The sequence below is a fragment of the Budorcas taxicolor genome, chromosome 3 (genome assembly GCF_023091745.1).
Source record: "Budorcas taxicolor isolate Tak-1 chromosome 3, Takin1.1, whole genome shotgun sequence".
Taxonomy (NCBI): Eukaryota; Metazoa; Chordata; class Mammalia; order Artiodactyla; family Bovidae; genus Budorcas; species Budorcas taxicolor.
The window spans coordinates 116,177,529-116,193,170 of NC_068912.1; the positions used below are offsets into that span (position 1 = coordinate 116,177,529).

The following is a 15,642-nucleotide window of genomic DNA, read 5'->3' on the forward strand; positions in this document are numbered from 1 at the left end:
AAAAACGTCTGCTTCTCAGTCAACTAAAAAAGCCAGAATAGAAACAAAAATAAGTGGTGACCGTGTTTGTTCTTGCACGTGATGTTTACCTTTGGAAAAGTGTGGAAAGGTGGCTGCTGTGCGTGGCAAGTTGCAGCGGAGCCTTTGTTTTCTTCGGGGAATGTAGGTGGAGGAGGTTACTGGGCAGTTTGGTCCTATAACTTTCAAAATACGGCAGCTGAGATCCAATCTATATAGATATCTATGTACAAAGTAGGATAGTATAATAAATATTTAGTGTGTCTTCCAGGTGTAGCTGTAGCTCCTTCAAAAGCAGTCTTTCAAGCTCGTTAATGGATATACTCTCAATTTGCTTGGGATGTCCAAAGTTGGGGGGTGACTCTGAGTTTTGCTGCAGACATGGTGGAGCCCACCATGGGTTCCCTCCCCGAAGCTGTGGCTTCTCCACCGTGGTCCAGGCCGCGGCTGGCCCTGGGCCCTCAGGGCCGGGCCTGCTCCAGCTGCTGATGCTGACTTCTGATGGCGAACCTGCTGACATGGACGGGTATGGGGACGACGATCTTGGGATTCCTGGAGGGCTCCCCTGTCTTGGAATTGGCATTGCCGGCCTTCACGCGTTTCCACTTGGCCCGGCGGTTCTGGAACCAGATTTTCACCTGCACCTCGCTGAGTTTGAGGGCGTGCGCGATCTGCGAGCGCTCGGTCAGCGAGAGGTACTTTTTGCAGTGGAACTCCTTCTCCAGCTCCAGGAGCTGCTCGCTGGTGAAGGCAGTCCGCCGCCGCCGGTTCTTGCCCGTGGACGTGGTGCTGCCCGCGGCGCCGCCGCTCGGCGGGGTCTCCTCCAGCGCGTGGCCGGGGTCCTCCTCCTTGTGAGCCGCCTGGCCAGTCAGATTGTCATCCGAGCTGTAGTCCAGATCGCTCTCCAGCGAGAAGCTCTCCTCCTTGCCCTTCGGGTCGTCTTCCACCTTTGACTCGTCTTTCCCTTGCCCTCTGACAGCCCCGACTGAAAGCAAAACCAAACGGCGTTTTATTACATTTCGCACACTGGCCTTCCTTCCCCGTTCCCGCCGTCTCTCGGGCATTCCCCCCCTGCCCCACAACTCCCCCCTTAGCGGATTGTCTTTCTATGACATTAACACATTGTGATTTCCTGGCCTTTGAGGGGTAGAGAGGGGAGGGGAGGCGTGAGAAAGCTCAGGGGAGAGGAGGCGACAGTACGGGCGACGGCCCTTTGCCCAGAACCATCACTCAAGGGGCCGCCGGGCCTCCTCCGCACCCTCCCAGTCTCCCGCAGCTTAAGGCAGAAGTTAGCAGGCGGCGTGAGGCCCGCGAGAGCGTCCTCTTTGTCCCCGGGGAGGGGGCTGGGTGAGGGCTGAGGGGGAGTTCACCATTTATCCTGCCTCTCCCTTCTCCACCCACTCCTCACCCAGCCTGAAAATTCTGTGAACTTCAATTTCATCGCACCCAGAGCCGGGGGGGCGCAGGGAGGTGCAGACCCCAGACAGTGTCGGGTTTGGGGTCAAAGGGAAGTTTCGTAGCCTCAGGAGAAGTTCCCACCAGACACCCCAGCAAACTCACGCCGTTCCCCCAGGCAAGCGACAAGCCCGGTAAAGGGGGTTAATAGGTCTGGGCGCCCTCAGGCACACGCACTGCAGAGATGCGCAGCCCAATTCTCTTGCCCTCGAGGCTGAAACCTACCCGAGACCCCAGGTCACAGCGCCGGGGGCCGTGCAAGACTCCGCCAAACTCGCCGGCGGAGAGATTTGCGGCTCCGCGCAGAAGCTGGCCACGGGGCGCTAAATGCACGCCCCCCTTACCCCCCAATCTCCCCACTTATTGCGTGGCTCTAAAAGACCATCCCCCGTCCCCGCGGAGACCCCTCTGGCGCAGCTCGGCCGCATCTTCCAGCTCCTCTGGCTGGGGGAGCCGGGGGCGGGGGTCCCACAGGGGCATGGCCCCATCCCCTCGGCCCCCCGAGGGAACCCGGAGCTAGCGCGCCCCCGCGCCCGGGTCGCGCGCGCTGCCGACTCACCGAGCGACGCCTGCACAGCCTCGGCCGCGGAGAAGGCCAGCAGCGAGCCCTCCTTTGCCAAGAAGCCTTTGCCGTCCTCCGAGTCGGCTTGCAGCGCCTCCGCCTTGTCGAAGTTGCCGCCGCCGCCGGGCAGCTGCTGCGGCGCGAACTTCCGGGCGGCGGCCGCCTCCTGGTGCTGGGGGGACGCCGAGAAGCCGCCGGGCAGCGTGGCCATGAGCGTGGAGGTGAGCGCCATGCCCTGGGCCAAGCTGGAGCAGAAGCCGGTGGGCAGGCTGGGGATCTGGTGGTGCGGGTGCGCGGGCGGCAGCGCCGGCTGCAGCGCGGCCTGGGGGAGCGCGGGCGGCGGCGGCGGCGGCGGCGGCAGCACCACCGGCCGGTAGGGCATGAACATTGGGTAGCCGGTGTAGACGAAATGGCCGGGGCTGGGCTGCGGCGGGCTTCCGATCAGCGAGTCTATGCTGAAGGCGGTGCTACTCCCCAGCGGGCGCTGCATCATCATCAGCGACGGCGGGAACGCTGCGCTCATAGACGCGCTCGGGGGAGGCCCGCGAGAGGCGAAACGTCCCCGCGCTGCGCCGCCGCCTGGAAGCCCCCCGGGCGCCGGGAGCGCAGCTTGGAGTCACGGGCAGGGGCCGAGCGGGACCCAGAGAGCAGGTGCCCACCTCCCCCGTCAGTCCTGGGCCCGCTGCATGCCGCTGGCAGGCCCGAGTTGGGGCGGTGAGCGGGGGTGAGGCCGTGCGCCCTGGAGTGGAGCGGGCGCCCGGGCCCTCCCCGCGAGGGCTTTCTCCGGAGCTGCTGCCCGCCGTGGGCCCCGCGTCCGGAGCCCTGGCGCGTAGCTCCTGCGGCCCTCGGCCCGGGCCCGCAGCCGTCGGCGCGTCCGTCTGTCTGGCCGGCTGTCGGTCGCCTCCGGCTAGCCGCTAGGGGAGCGCGCGCGAAGCCGGCGCACTTGTCCTCCGCGGGCGCCGCCAGCACCTTTAAATCGCGCTCTTCTTTCTCATTCACATTTTGCCTGCTGCCGGGCCCGGCTCCGCTCACGTGGGGCCTGGAGCCGCCGCCGATTGGCTGTCACCAGGAGTGGGCGGGGCGAAGACGGGACTCCGCCCCTTCCACCGGGACTGGCCGCGAGCTGGCTGTGGGCGCAGCCAGCGCAGCGCGCGGGCCCGCGAACCGGAGCGTGTGCGCCTGGCCCGCTCCGCGCAAACTTGAAAGGGGCGGTTGGCAGCTCCGAGGCTCGAAACTCGTGTCTCGGCGGCATCATCGGAGGGGGGTGGGCCTCCGAGGGTAGCATTCGGGGCTAAACCGCGGGTTATTTTCTTTCTTTTATACATGCAAGGGAAGGAAACCTGCTGGGTGCTGCTGCTGCTGCTGTGCCCGGGGTTCCGGCGAGGTTCCCGGAGTTGGGGGCGAGGCCCTTGCCCTTTCAGATCCGCCCCCTAGGGCTCCTGCCCCGGAGTTGGCAACCCTTTGCCCGCTGCGGGGAACCCTCCAGGTTGCTCACGGCGCCCCGGCATCCCCAGCGGCGCGGGGAGGTGGCCCGTTCCCCCATCCCGAGCCGGGCCCGCCCGCGAGCGATCCCTTCTCATTTTTCATGACATTCTTAATCATCGCACCTATTTACACCCTTTGCCGGCGCGCACCAAAATAACAGCCACGATAATTATGATAATAGAGCGAGTCCTTTATCTGCTCCATCCTCGGGGAGGAAGGGGGGAGTTGCTGCGCCGCCGGATTGTATAACGTGAGATTATCCTGATGAAAGCTTTATGATGTTTGCTCAAATAAAAGCTGCGTTTTGTAAATAGGCGCTAATTAAGCACGTTGAGAACGGAGGGAGCGCTCACCCCGGCGCCACCGCCCGGTTTCCAGCGCGAGGACTCGAGGGCGCGCGGGTTCCCTCTGCCTACTGCAGATTGGAGCCCGTTCCCTCAGGATGGTCTCCCTGTCTCAACGATGGTAAAAAACAAACAAACCAAAACCCAGAATTTGGGAGTAAGGGAATTGGCGGAGAGGGAGTGGGTGCCAGGAAAGTTCTTATCCCCTTCAGCATGGTAAAAACACAAACTTTCAGCTCTTGTGTTCCGTCTTAAAATGTAATCGTTTCGTGGCAAGGGCAGAAGGTGCAAAGCGTGCCAGGGCGCGCGGGGCTTCCACGCGCCTCCAGGGCCTCAGCTCCTACTTCCCGGGTCTAAACGTTTGCCCGAAACGGCCGAGAGGCCCCGGACCCCGGGAGGAGAGGAGAGAAGGGCATTGTTACGCCGGTCATTAAAAATCAGCTCACGCCAAGGATCTAGTGGTTGGGGAGTTGGCCCGTGTTGGACGTGTGTTATGTATCACTTACAAGCACATTTAATTGGGAGATAAAGATAAATCGATCTTTATGAATTTATCGACCCGATTCTTTGACTCTCTCTTTTTCGCTCTTCTTTCTCCGGCTTTAACCTGAAGGCCCCTCAGGGGGACGTCTTAATTCCGGGCCAGCATCTCAGCCGGGAGTCTGGTCGGGGACCCGCTGCCCACCCAAGGGGCCCTGAAGGACCGAGGGGAGGGTGCCTCCTCAGCGCCCCGGAGTGCTGAGAAAACTCGCTGGCCCCTTTGCCTGCCGCCCTCCTCCTCGCCCCCGCCCCCCGCCCCACCACCACCCGGACAAAGACGTCTCCGGCGCGTTTCCCCACTCCAGGCCGCAGTAATAGATGGCTCCGGCAGCAGGCGGCTTGAAAGGAATTCATTAGGACGCTCGCTGCCTGTATTGCCTCCACTCCCTTCACGCCCAGACCCCGAGGTGGCTTAGGCGGAGCGAGGGAAAATGAATTCCCGTTGGGATGGAGGCATGGGGAAGGAGGCGTGTGTAGGCTCTGTAAGCACGTCCTTTCTTCACTCCTGCAAAAAAAGAACCAGAAGAAAAGAAAAAATCGAAGCCCAGGGCAAAAGGCTGCTTTCTTTATGAGCATAATAAATACTGCCTCTCATTATGAGATACTTAACAGATACACCGTCTTGGGAACGGTTACCTTGTTTTCTGAATACTAAGGGGAAAAAACGCGCGGACTGCTTGCTTGTTTTACGTTGATACAGCCGGGTCGCTTCGCTGCTTGACACTGGCATGTCTGTATAAGCTGTTGCTCATTTCAACAAATTTGCCATCCACTTTCCTCTTTTGGCATAAAAACGTTGTTCTATGGACTTCCGTCTTTTGATTACCCTCTGAGAGACAGAGGTGCCTTTGATTATTTTGGTGATTATTCTGCCTTTAAAGTTCAGCAAGAAGATTTAGGTCCGTTGAATTATAAGTCCACTTGAAACAATGTGATGGCATATTATTTGCCTCCATAAATTGCCGTGGAAAGTGTTGACTATAGAGGTTATAATACTAACCTCCTTTTATTAGTGGATTCAGAGAAGTCTCATCGATATGAATTTTTATTTACTAGTGTGCTTTTTCTGGAATGCAATGCAGCCATATTTTCTCATCTAATGTTTAACTGCTTAGAAAACGACTGTTGGCGTCATAAAAGGATCCCTGTGTTTCACCGTGATTAACAAGATTCATTCGGGGCACCTCAGCAACCTGCAAAGCGTTCAGAGCGCGGGGACAGTGGATAATAAAAGCCTTTAGAGTTTTTCCTCCGCTCCATGGAGAGATTTATGGGCAGCGAGAGACAGGTACATGGCTTAGCCATCCTTCGGATTCCGACCTGCCTAGCTGGCAACTGCCTCAAAGTGCAGCGCCCTCGGTAATTCAGCGGCCCAGGCTGCGCGGGAAAAACGTCCGGCACACCATCTTTGCAACTTTCCTGTAAGAGTCCCTCCCTTGCCCCTGTCCCACTTTCTCCTAGGAGGAAGACCCAGAGATGCAGCCGTAGGGCGATCCGGGTCCTCCAACTCCAGTGAACTTCGGCGAACTTCTTTTCCCGGGGAACCTCCCGCCCGCCGGGATGAAGCTGGACCAGCCCCTGGACACTTTGCTCGGCCGGTGCCAAGCTGGGTGTCAAGACCGTATTAGGCCACTTAAAACATCAGACGTCAGTAAATGTGATGGTAATTAAGCTGTCGCCACGCTTCGGGGCTGGCCCAGTCAGCTTTTGCACGCAGGTGTATGGATGGAGCCTGAGTATAACAAGCTCAGTGCACAAGTAAATGAATATTCATGCCGCTGACTTGCGGTGGCCTGCCGAGTCCAGCCCGGAGGAGGAAGCGGCGCGGATCGCCGCGCTGCCACGCTGCCGCCGGGGTCGAGGTCGCGGGTGGTCGTGGAGAGAAGGCAGTGGGAGCTCCGGGTCTCCGAGGGAGCAGAGAAGCCCGCGGGCCTGGCAGGCAGGGCGCTCCCGCCCGGCGCCCAGTCCCAGGCTTCAGGCGGGTTTCTCGGGCAACCACGTTGTTTTTATTTATAGGGACTTTGAGTGGCCTGATCGTTTGGTCATTGCCGCAGCCCTTGCTCCTGGCAATAGTTGGGAAATAGCTTGGGATGGGTTTTATTTATGGAAGGGCAATTGGGATTCACACCCAGCTAACCCAGAACAGTCCCTCCCAAGCCCAAGACGAACTTACAAAGGGGTGCTTGTGTAAAATTCCCCATCAGACACACCAATTTGCAAGTAGCAGAAAGCATTGAAGCCTCATCTTTTTAAACTATTTTATTCAGCCTTTTTTTTTTTTAATCTGAAAGCCCAAAATAGACTCCATGTGGTTCTAAGTGAAGTCAGCCCTTGGCTGGCTTTGAAATAGCTCCTGCAATTATGTAAAAGAGCCATTCACCAACAGGACGGAATTAAAAGGGATCTCGCCCGCTTCCCTTTCATTGCCAACCTCTCATGTTTGGCTTTTCAAAGCACTTCCAACACGATGTCTTTCTCCAGGACAAAAGGCAGAACAAAAAAAGTCCCCAAACTTGTAAATTGAACGTCAAGGGAACTTTAAACAATTTAAAGCCCATAAATAATGATAAAGGGGACTGGCAAAAAAGGCAAACCCATTCAATTAATAGAGTTTCCCAAGCAAAGATCAAGTGGTTTATAAAATAAAAGTCTTTGGTTTCATTATTCTGCTCCTTGGCCCTGCAGAAAGCAGGACGGATTTTTTTTTTTTCTTCCTAAAGCGCCCTGAAGAAGAAACACTTTACAGGACCGTGTGTGCAGCGGCATTCTTAGGTAGAAAGTTTTGCTTTGTGTCCCCCACCTTCAAAATAGCAGAAACAAAACCACCAACCAGAAACGTGAAGACTTTTTTTTTTTTTGCATATCCTTGGAAGAGTTGGAAATTGTTCTCCGTGGCCCTGCAGGCGGGGAAAACTGACCCTCACACCTGCGCCGCACTCCCCACCCCAGCGCGGAGAAACGCGCGGAGCCACGGCCGCATGGCCCTCGAGCCGCGCCCGGGTGGCATCTAGGGACCAGGGTTGGGTGGGTTGGGGGCTCCTGCGCCGCCGGGGAGCTCCGGGGCTGCTGGCGCGGACGCGCCGACGGCGCACCCGGGCGCAGGCTGCGAACGCCTGGAGACCCAGGTTTCTCGCACTCCAAGTTGGCCTAGGTTCCTGAGCCAGGGTCTCGGCGTCCAAGGGCGAAGGCAGGGGTCCGGGTTCCTTTTCAGAAGAGCCCTGAAGGTTGGAGTGGGAATCTCATGACCACCGAGGGGGTAATGGATTGCCTGCCACGCTGTCCCTGGAAGCCCCGCGCCGGCGCCTCTCCGTGGAAGCACCCAGGCCGGCGCAAAGGGGCTCCTCGGCGGGCACTGAGCCCGGCCGCCCTGGGGTTCCAGGCTCTGAGGACGAAGCATCGGGCGGAGGCCCGCTCGGGAGCCGGCCCGAGGGCGGTAGTTTCGGGACGGAGCCTGGGGAGCGGGCCCAGTTGTGCGGGTGAGTGGGGGGCAGGGGAGTAGAACTCGCTTGGGTTCCCCGGGGGCTGGCTCCCGCCGAGGCCGTCCTGAACCCCAGGCTTGGGATCGCCGCGAAAGCAGGCGCAGGCCGCGCGGCACTTCTCACCTGCCTTCATCTCCACGCAGCCGCCCCCTCGGATCCGTGCGGTCCCACCTTTCGGGGACTTCAAACGCGCCCCGGCACCCGGCGCCGGACTTTTCATCTCCCCGCACAGGGGGGGCATTGTTTGCGGGGACTTCACAGAGATGCTAATCCCTCGGTCGCAGAACCGGCGGCCCGGGGAGGCGGGCAGAGGGCACCGAGGGGTGAGAAGGTGCGCCAGCCTGGGTTGGGAGCCGCCGGACAGGCACCCCTCCCTGAACGCCGGGGTCAGCTGCTGTCCGCCTTCAGTCCCATTCCCTCCCAGCCCTCCCGCCTTGTCCTGGCGGCGGCGGACACACAGTGACAGGCCTGGGCCAGCCTCAGCCAGCGTCCTGTTGATGCTCAAGTGGGAACCGACCGATGGCCAGCGTGCCCTCCGCTTCCAGCGCCCTGGGGGAGACCCAGTCCAGGGACTCCAGACTGGAGTCTCTGGGGCCTCCCGGGCCTCCCAAACCGGGGCCTCAGCTGCCACCCCTCGAGGGCCCCGACTCCCTGCTGGGGTGTTGTCTTTTAAAGGGGACGAGGTTTACCTAGAGTTCATCCATTTAACCCTTTGGAAACCGCATTGGAGGGAGCAAGGGAGTGTTTGGCTCAACCGCCAACCACATCAAGGGCGCCGCTCCAACTTCAGCTCTACAGGGACCGAAGGAAAACCGGGGACGCTCCCAGGCAGAACTGGTCTCTCCTTTACTGCAGAGATATTTGCAAAGCAGGGCTGCGTTTCCTGCGCTTGCCGCCCCCTTCGATTAAGGAACTGTGACCCAGAAAGGATGTCACAGGACAGGGCAGGGCACTGGCTGTAAACAGAGGGGAGGGATGTTGGCTTAATGGGGAGTGAAACTCAGCACGGCCTCTGCCCCTTCCAGTGAATCCCTCGCGTGGATTTCCGGGGTGGAGCGAGAGGTCATTGTAAAAAGTTTGCTTATCAATAAGCTCCTCTTGGAACCTCAAGGGTAGGTACTTCTGTAACTGACCCACCCAGCTCCACTGAGGTTTTCCCAAAGGACAGCTCTGACTCTCCAAGGTCTGTCTTGTATGACAGAGGTTTCCCATAGGAGGACAGGAGAGGGTGTGGGCTGATGGGGGGTCGGGGGAGAGCTGTTTGATTATAATCAACCATTAAAGGCAGATAACACAGTAGGTGCAGAAGCCCTCTGAAGAGGTAAGCAGGAGCACCTCACTCACAGTAGGGCGCCCGACTCACAGGGCCAGGAAGCAAGAGGGCATAGCCCCCGTGTCGTTGGAGGAGAAGCCCAGTGTGGACCCTGGTCTCTCGAGGGAGGGAGGGCCTCGGAAGCCACCAAGAACCAGCGCCCACGAGGAGGACAGTCCGTGGAGGCGGGCCACAGAACTCATCCCCACCCCACCCCCACCCCTACCCCACCCCCACCCCCACCCCTCAGACTCTGAACCCTCACTTTCCTGGGCTCCTTTGCTCATCAACCTGAGGGTGGGTGTAAGTCATGGGCCCCAAGAGGGTGAGCCAATTTCCTGGTCATCTGCGTTTGTCAGGCTGGGACACGCCTGCACTGTTTCCTGGCTCAAACACACACACACACACTGTGCTCATGGTGCACATACACACACAAGCCTACACTGTTTCCTGGTTCACACACACACACCGACACACACACATACACACTGTCCTCATCGTCCCGAGCCACTGCCTGAGAAGGCTGGAGTGGTACTGGAAGGAGGCAATCCTTGTTTGCAGGTCTCTAAATAAACCTCTACAACCTGACACCTCACACCCCCCCCAATATGCAACCCCTCCTTGGTGGGGATCGACGAGAGAACTGCAAATGCTGATCTCCTGGCCTCTGAAACAGAAGCATCTCTTTGCGTTTCCACCATTGATCATCTGAAAACAGAGTGCTCAATTTGCATAAGTTTGCTACCAGCAATTATATTTTCCTTCGGGGTGCAGTCTGCAGTCGCCAAACTTTAGAGCGAGAAGGAACCAAGAGGCAAGGTAGAGAGCAGACCCGCTCCCCCCACCTGCGTGCCCGTGCCCACCTCAGCCTGTGTTTTCATTTCGGGAGAACACCAGACAGGAAAGGAGGGGAAGAGGAGAGTGGTTCTTTGAGACCCGGTGGGAAAAACCCAGGAAACTTCAGAAGGCTGTCCCCCTCACTTCCCTAGGGGACATTTCTGCATTTTGCAGGAAATGAAAGTATTTTTCATGGGGTGTGTTGCTCCTTGCATATGTGGGTTTGTTGAAAGAGTGTTTTGTTTTTGAACGATGAACAGGGTGTTAAAGACAGGCTGTTCATACCTCCCTAAGTTGTTCATCCTGCACACCACCCCCCCTCGGGGGTAATTTATTCTTGTAGCTCCTTCGCACCCAGGTACTGAGCGGGGGCCATGCTGAGGCTACTGCCCCTTGCAGGGGACGCGAAGGCTGCTTCTGGGCGCTTCTGTCCATGTCCCTTGCCTGTTCTGATCAGGCCACAGGGGAACAGCCATGGACAGTCACCGACCCCATAGCCCAGCAGAGGTGAAGGCTGGGCGGATGGGCCCCCTTCCAGCCGTCTGTCTCCTCCTGGACACTTGGGGCCACCTTATCTCCTGGTTACCATTTTCCCTGTCCCCAAGTTTCTCTCCCACCCACTTAAACTGCAACCAAAATGAAACAAGAAAACCCCGGAAAACTTAGGAGATGGGAGACTTCTTAACGTTCTTTCTAACCCCCAAGCCCTTGAGATTCAATGCGTTCAGCATATTGTAAGTTGTTTGGAAATTTATGCTTTAACATGTAAAGAAGTGAGTAATTTATTGTGGAAGCAAATTTTGCGTTGACAATTTAATTCTAATAACCTAACAAGGTTATTTCATATCTGCAAACAGAAGTCAAAGAAGTACCATATATTTAATAAATTCACCAGGAAAAGGCAGGAACCGGTTTTACTTAAGGCTTCAAAATTTCAAACGTATTAGTCCGCAAAGCACCACGAGTGTACGGAGCGCTCAGGGATCTGGAGCGCCGCCTACGGTCCATGCGGATAATGACATCTCTTTAGGGCTTTGGGCTCGGAGATTTCAAGGGAATTGAAGCCAGCTCCCCTTTTGCAGGATTAGAAGGTCTGAGAAGTCTGTATTTTTCATGTCTACAGTTGCACAAGAAAAAGTCTCAATTTCTTTCCATTTCAGACGTCTAGGCTACAAGAGAAGGCTTTGTCACAAATGAGGGTGGTAAAAATCAGACCTCCATGATTACACAAGGCATTAAGAAATACCATCAGATTTTGGACGTGATCATAGAAAACCCACGTCGGCTCTCTCTTTAAAGTCCATGTAAAGTTCTCCTGGTTCTTTGACTCACCCTGAGCAGGGCCTAGAATCGGAAAGGATAAGAGACCCTCTGACATCTGGGCCTAAAGGATCTGGGTGCACCTCTGAGCCGACCCCGGCCTCTGCTTTTCCATCTGCGTAATGGGCGGGAACGCCTGCTCTGCTCACCAGCGGTCTGACTGAGTCCCTAAAGTGCAGATAATTAATAGATTGCTTTTGTCACGGGTGGTCATAGGGCCCCAGCTAGATCACTTAGCCATGGTGGCAGGGCGCCTGGCCCGCACAGGATGGTGGGGGGGTAGGGTGGGACGGTGTCTCTAAATTGCAAGCACGGCCCGCCAGCCTCCGGAGTGATGTAGGTGTTGGGTGCACGCAAGCCTGTGAGCTCAGAGTGACAGTCTCAACTTGGGGCAGTCTCCAATCTCGAGACTCTGGAGCATTTAAAAACAAAGCACAGGCCACCAGTGGGTCAGGACGCAGGTTGTACGTAAGGACCCAGGACGCCTGCCCGGTGTGGAGAGAGGTTCCGAAGCGCCGCCCCTGAGGGGCTCGGCAGGCCGTCCTCCTCTTAGCCTAAGCAGAGACGCAGGCGCCGACAGCCCCGGCCCTCGGAGGGTCCCTCTGGAGGGCGCGCTCATCACCAAATTCAGCGTTAGGAGGGCGCGCTGGGCACCGCCTTCCCAGGGAGACGAGTTCTCGTCGTTTCATATTATTTCATTTTAAATAAAAGATCTGTAAACTCTGTGAGTTAAACGAACAAAGCTCAAACACATTCCTCTTTGGGGGAGGGGGACGGCAACCTGCGGGAGACTCAGGTTCGATCCCTGGGTCGGGAAGATCCCCTGGAAGAAAGCCTGGCTACCCGCTCCAGTCTTCTAGCCTGGAGAACCCATGGACAGAGGAGCCTGGAAGGCTGCAGTCCATGGGGCCGCAAGAGAGTCACGACTGGGCCCCTAACGCAGAGGCGAGCCGAGTATTTTGGCCTCTTACTTCCACCCAAACGCCTCTCCCCAGAGCCCCCATCCTGAGCCCACCAGTAGGGACACTGAGGTGGACGAAGCTGGAGGGCGGGACGGAGCCGCCCGCCGAGGCCGGAGGGCTGACCCGCGCTCTGCGTCTGCTCTCGCCGCGGGAACCTGGCTCTAGCGCGCTCCCTGCGGGCGGAGGCCGGGATTGGCCCCGGAGCCAGGGAGCCGGGCTGCCCAGGCTCCGGCGCGAGGGGCGCCGCGTCAGGTCCGCATCCGCACGGGGACCAGCCCCTCGCACTTCCAGACTTCCGTTCTCTGAGCAGCGGGAGCCTGATAGCCTCATTTCAGGTGCGTGTGTGTAGGGGGGCGATTTTTACCGCCCCGCACCAACTTGATTTTTTTTGGGGGGAGGGTGGAGAAAGGAGCAAACATCTCCAGTTTTAATGTGGCCCAATTATCTCGTTTGCACGACTTAAAGTGTTTCTCTTTAATTCATTTCAATCTAGTAAATATGCTTCGGCAAGTAGCTAATTTCTTAGGGATGGCTTCGCGTCGTCATTTGCATATAAAGCGCGTCGGAGGCCGCCCCCATTTCCTAGTGCGCGTGGGTCGCAGCCAGCTGCGCCACCTCCTCCGGGAGGGACGCCTGGGTTTGGCCAGGGAAGTCTCGCAGGCTGTGATCAGTGACAGGGCCCGAGGCTTGGGGGTGGGGGGTGGAGAGCAACTGGGCACGGGGGCCAGGAAGGGAACAGGCCCCTCCCTGGAACCCCCCCTCCGCTGGCGCGCCACGGCACCACCTTAAAAGCCCCTCCACTCTTATCTCGGGATGGGGCGCCCTTGGTGGCCACGTGAGTGCGAGGGTCGGGGGCCGCATTTATCCCCGAGTGCGGTTATTAAATCGCGTCTGGAGATAGATGGACGTGGATACCGCGGCGGGTATCGCAGCGCTCAGTTGAGCGATCTTCTGGCTTTAAATTCCGAATAAAAGTCTCAAATATTCCCGGGTCAGGGGGGCACTGTCTCATTAAAACCACTCTCGTCCTGGAACTGCAATGCAGACATTAAAGTGCAGTATTTTTCAATTAGAGCTGACGAATTCAATCAAAATTCCATAGATTAGGATGCAATGAGGCATGGGTCATTTACAGGGGAATTTAATTGCCGAGCCATTAGACAAATAGTATATTTGCCATTCCCGCGTTATCCATCATTTTCGACATCAATACCGGGGCCGCGTCTCCCCGTCCCGCAGCCGCCCGGCGTCGGCTGTAAACACTCCCTTCCCTGTATCTTCTGATTATATCTGATTTCATTTAGGGCCATGGGGGATTATAAATGTTCACGCAATCAAGTTCATTAGGACTTCAAATCGCATTTCTGATTGGGATCGCTCTGCCGCTGTCCTCGGAGCGCCTTTCAAACCCCAGGACGAGGCTTTCGAAAACATCTTTTTTTGAATTTAAAGCTTCACAGCCTTTTGTCTTCCGACGCCCCCTCCCGCCTCCCTCCGGGCGGCCTCGCGCTCCTCCGGCCTCCCTTGCGGGGCAGCACCCCTGAACCCAGATATCCCGGGGCGGGGGCCCCACGCCCCTAGGCTCTCCTGGCGGGGCTGGGTGGTGGGGGGCACTGCGAGCTGCCCAGGCAGCTTTCCCCTTACCCAGACACCCCCGCCCGCCCCGCTAGGCTAAGAACCCCCCCGCGCGGCTGGCCGCTGGGCACTGATCATCCGGAGACGTGGCCCACCGGGCGCAGGGGGGAGGACCGGCCCCGCGTGTTCGCGGATCGCGGGTGGGCGCGGGGTTCTGGGCACCCTTCACCGCCGGCCCCGCGCCGCGGGTTCTAAGTGGTGCTCCGGACATACTGGAGTCATGCGGCCGCAGGCCTGTGGGCAGTATCGGGCCGACCCTGGCACCCTGGGGACGGACACCCGGGACCCCTTTCGGGCTGGGACCTTTCGCTCCAGAGATCTGGGTTGGGGGCGGGGCGGGGCGGGGCGGGGGGGGGGGGCGAAGCCAGCGAAGCAATCCTCACTTCTTATTAACAAACCCAGGAAACAAAGGAGCAGCCTCTTCCAGGGAGAGCTCGACAAGAAAGAGTCGAGATATCCCTTCCAGCGCAGCTGAAAAATAATAGCTTAATATTAACTGCCTCTCATAAAAATATACTTCCACAGAGATACAGTAACAAGAAGAAAACCTTCATTTTACCCCCGTACTCTGTGCTCATCGCTGTTAGCTGCCTCAGTAATTTAATTGGAATGAAACGTGAGAAATGTGTCATTTTTGAAGAATTTATGCATCACTTCCTAGAAATCTCATTGTGTTAACTAGGAGCCCACTGCGTTCTGTTTAGAACCCATAATCACATTTTTATGTGTCTGTACGAGGAGTTAATGTGACCTCCTGTTTTTAGCAGATAGAAGAAAAATGTCTTTTCTTGTAACATCTGTATCAAACTCTTGCTTGCCCAAAGTGGGAGAAAGTCCTGTTGCCCCGATGTTTTCCCAACTTACCAACTTTTTCCATATCCGGGAAAAGATATGTGAATGGGAAAAGTGCTACCGAATGAATAATTACACACCGAATTAAAACCCTGCATTAAACATAGTCGACAGCGAATACTGCATTCTCAATCATGTTTATTGCTTACAAATTGCATTACAAAGAAATCTACTCTTTTTATTGGAGTGATTAAGCAGAGTGTTAGGACTGAAGAAATACCATTCTGGAAGATGAGATGAAGGCTGAAAACCCAGCTAGTTACATCGCAGTGGTGAATGTATAATTTTGTTAAAGTACACGTTGAACACACAAATGAGGATTGGGCTGTCATTATGGCATCATAAAAGAGTCAACTTAAAATTATATTTATTTAGAAACACATTGCCTATAAAATGTGCATATTTAATACAAAGGAAGTAGGCAATGCCATAATCAATATTTTAATTACGGATTTTTAAAAATTATAGCAGCATAATTCTATATGATATGTCACGATTCTATAGTTTTCCTACACCCTCCTCCCCTTTATCCTATGAGTCAAAATCTTGTTTTCTTCTCTTTTTAATTCTGGGGAGAGCCGGTGGGTGGGCAGGGTAAGACCGTTTGCTTATGGCGCCACCTACAGGACTTCACGAAAATAAGTTTCAAGACTGGAATCCTTCCGCCTGACCCTAGAAACTGACCTCAGGCTTATTTTAGCAATTTAATGAGATTAATTTTTGTTTTAAAATAGAAAGATGCTGACAATTTCAAGACAAGCCCCGGGGTTTGAAATGCCTACTGAAAGCCAAAAATAAGATGCAGTATTGATCCTAGTGGAAACTTTGGGACTTTTGAATA

General features: G+C 56.4%; 1 protein-coding gene across 1 annotated transcript; it reads right to left on the bottom strand.

The window, feature by feature from the left end:
* Window positions 1-479: 479 nt before the first annotated feature.
* GBX2 (gastrulation brain homeobox 2) lies at window positions 480-2,558 on the bottom strand. The gene is made up of 2 exons (XM_052638116.1): window positions 2,033-2,558; window positions 480-1,003 (listed from the first exon to the last, which is right to left on the bottom strand). Exons 1-2 carry the CDS (start codon window positions 2,556-2,558, stop codon window positions 480-482), a joined length of 1,050 nt encoding a protein of 349 aa, XP_052494076.1.
* Window positions 2,559-15,642: the final 13,084 nt, after the last annotated feature.